Source organism: Scheffersomyces spartinae (assembly GCF_019049425.1).
Source record: "Scheffersomyces spartinae strain ARV_011 chromosome Unknown scaffold_5, whole genome shotgun sequence".
Lineage (NCBI taxonomy): Eukaryota > Fungi > Ascomycota > Pichiomycetes > Serinales > Debaryomycetaceae > Lizanozyma > Lizanozyma spartinae.
In genome coordinates, this window is record NW_025065052.1 from 1 (window position 1) to 2,904 (window position 2,904).

Sequence of the window (2,904 nt, forward strand, 5' to 3'; positions counted from 1 at the left end):
GGATCAACCGAGATCTTAAGTATATAAGGATACATAATCTGAATATACAAGTGTATTAATAACAAGTCGCACTTAGGAAAGTACCACGGTAATTCATTCTAACTAAAACAACTACCACCCGAGCCAGGCATACTCAAGGTCCATTCAATTACTACCACTCAAATATTGAATATTACACGACCTGAGTACACCCATCAGTTAACAGAAAATTTCCTACCAGTGCGTGGAGATGTTCAAACAAAATGTATCAAATTATTTATAATATTAGTTATATTAATTCGTTTCAAAGATATAATTTATCGTAGTAAAAATTAACAGAGTTTCGTAAAAGTTTTCAGGAAGGTGTATACGAAACTTGAGAATGCGAGTTTATTATTCATTTCTTCTTTTCTTAGTTTCTTTTACTTGAAAGTTATAAACCAATATAGATGGGTTTATTTTGTGCAAGTGGAAACCTCTTGAGTGACGCACTCCAAAATTTCTTTCAAGGTACTTCTTGTGCGCTATCTTTTTTGGGAAAAGGTTGGCAAAATGCTTACGGCAGCATTTGACAACAAACACAGTTAAGTATCAACACTCTATTCACAAATTTAGCGCGAAACAAAGCACCAAATTGTTAAAAAAATAATAATCATGATACTGAAGTATATTAATTCGGACATCTAACAGAATACCTATACCAAACCTATTGGAATAATGGTCGTCTGCAGCACATTTGCCGCTAGTAGAAGCCAGCCTGCGATGTACAACGTTTCAGGGGTTGGATATGAAGATTCAGAAAAGACACTAGTGAACTTCCCCGTATCAGTTATGAATGGAGTGACAAGTGAAGGAGGACTTGTTTCATTGACCTTCAAATCAGTCACATGTGCTGATTTGGTTGAGAATCTCGATGTGATGAAAAGCGCGTTAGTTCCAGGACTAACTCGTGATACCCGTATAAGAGATGATGATATTGATTATAGTGCGAGGATAGCCAAGCTCCAAGCAGAGCTCGCTCAGATGCGAGAAGCAAAGAGTAGTAATGAAATAGGACTAGATATCACCAACAAGACAGAGAAAATCTTAGCGGAAAAATATATCACAACGGGAGGCAAAGGGTATTTTGAGAGTACTATAAATGAAGGCATATCTGTGGAAAAATTTGAGGATGTCAAGGACATAGATCTTGGACCATACCAACGGGTAACGGAGTTAATTCCAGAAGATATTATAGTCGATGAAATAGAGTCAACGATGGAGCCTACAGAAGTAAAACTACAGCCAACAGAAATAGCGAAAACAGAAATAGTGACAACAGAACTAGAGTAGTATTACTCATCTTAATACTTATCATAATATATATATATACATATATATATAATACATATCATATACGTATCATATGTCTTTTTAGTTGACTTCACCAAGTACAACACTCTTGGTGATCATGTAATCTTCAATACCGTATTTAGAACCTTCTCTTCCAAAACCAGATAACTTGACTCCCCCAAAGGGTAATGCTGCTTCAGAAATAGCACCGGTATTGACTCCAATCATACCGGTGTTCAATTCTTGTGCTACTCTGAAGACACGCGATATGTCCTTACTGAAGAAATAGCCAGCCAATCCAAACTCAGTGTCGTTTGCAGCAGCTACCACCTCTTCCTCAGTGGAGAACTTGATGATAGGAGCAACAGGTCCAAATGTCTCTTCATGAACGATTTCCATATCAGAGGTGACGTTACCCAATATGGTTAACTCATGATAGTTGGCTCCAAGATCTGGACGAGGACCACCTCCCATGAGCACTTGGGCCCCCTTGCTTACGGCATCTTCAATGTGACTGGTTACTTTCTTCATGGAGTTCTCATGAATAAGAGGTCCATGGGTCACTGCCTCGTCCAAACCATGTCCCAATCTCACAGTATCAACAAGCCTTTGGGTTAATTTGGTGGTGAATTCAGGATATATAGACTCATGAACATATAATCTATTGGCACAAACACATGTCTGGCCACTACTTCTGAATTTGGAGACAATAGCACCATCTACTGCCTTATCTATGTCTGCATCCTCAAAGACGATGAATGGAGCATTCCCACCCAACTCCATTGAAAGTTTCTTCAATGTTGGTGCCAGTTGTCCCATCAATAGTGATCCAACACGTGTAGACCCCGTGAAGGACACTTTGGAGATCAGGGGATGGGTGGTGATCAATTGACCCATTTCAGCTGTGTGGTTGGAAGGTATCACGTTGACCACCCCATCAGGGAAACCTGCTTCTTGAGCCAAATGAGCCAATGCAAGGGCTGATAGTGGAGTTTCACTAGCAGGCTTTATCACTGTGGTACACCCAGCAGCTATGGCAGCACCCAATTTTCGGGTAATCATAGCAGATGGGAAATTCCAAGGTGTAAGAATCCCACATACTCCAACTGGTTGTTTCAATGTTAAAATCTTGTTTGCTGGATTGGCAGAACTAATAATATCACCATAAACTCTAGGTGCTTCTTCAGCAAACCATTGAAAGAAAGAAGCAGCATATTTGACTTCTCCAAGAGCATCAGCGTATGGTTTACCGTTTTCAAGAACAATTAACTTCGCCAAATCTTGTTGGTTGTCAAGCATGAGTTTATTCAAGTTAGAAAGCAACAGCGATCTGTACCTGGGAGTGGTCTTCTTGAACTTGTTGAATTCTCTCTTAGCAATTCCAATTGCTCTTTCAGCATCTTCTAAAGATAACGATGATACTTGGGCAACAAAGTCACCATCTACACCTGGATTTTTCACTGCAAACTTATCATGTGTACTAACCCATTCACCATTAATGTGTCCTTCAGTTTTGACTAAATTGGGGTTACTAAGAGCTGCCAATACTTTAGCGGAGGAGAACGTAGAGTTGAACCTAAAAGATCTGAGCAT

The 2,904-nt window shown here is 39.5% G+C and overlaps 2 protein-coding genes across 2 annotated transcripts; one reads left to right on the forward strand and one right to left on the reverse strand.

Annotated features, from left to right (window-relative positions):
- Positions 1 to 790: 790 nt before the first annotated feature.
- KQ657_003932 (uncharacterized protein) lies at positions 791 to 1,311 on the forward strand (the record flags this gene model as incomplete). Its single annotated transcript, XM_043194626.1, has 1 exon — positions 791 to 1,311. A coding segment is annotated over one exon (521 nt), but the record flags the coding sequence as incomplete, so codon positions are not given.
- Positions 1,312 to 1,392: 81 nt separating this feature from the next.
- On the reverse strand, positions 1,393 to 2,904 carry KQ657_003933 (Uga2p; the record flags this gene model as incomplete). The annotated part of the gene is made up of 1 exon (XM_043194627.1): positions 1,393 to 2,904. The coding sequence occupies one exon, from the start codon at positions 2,902 to 2,904 to the stop codon at positions 1,393 to 1,395; it is 1,512 nt and encodes a 503-aa protein (XP_043050378.1).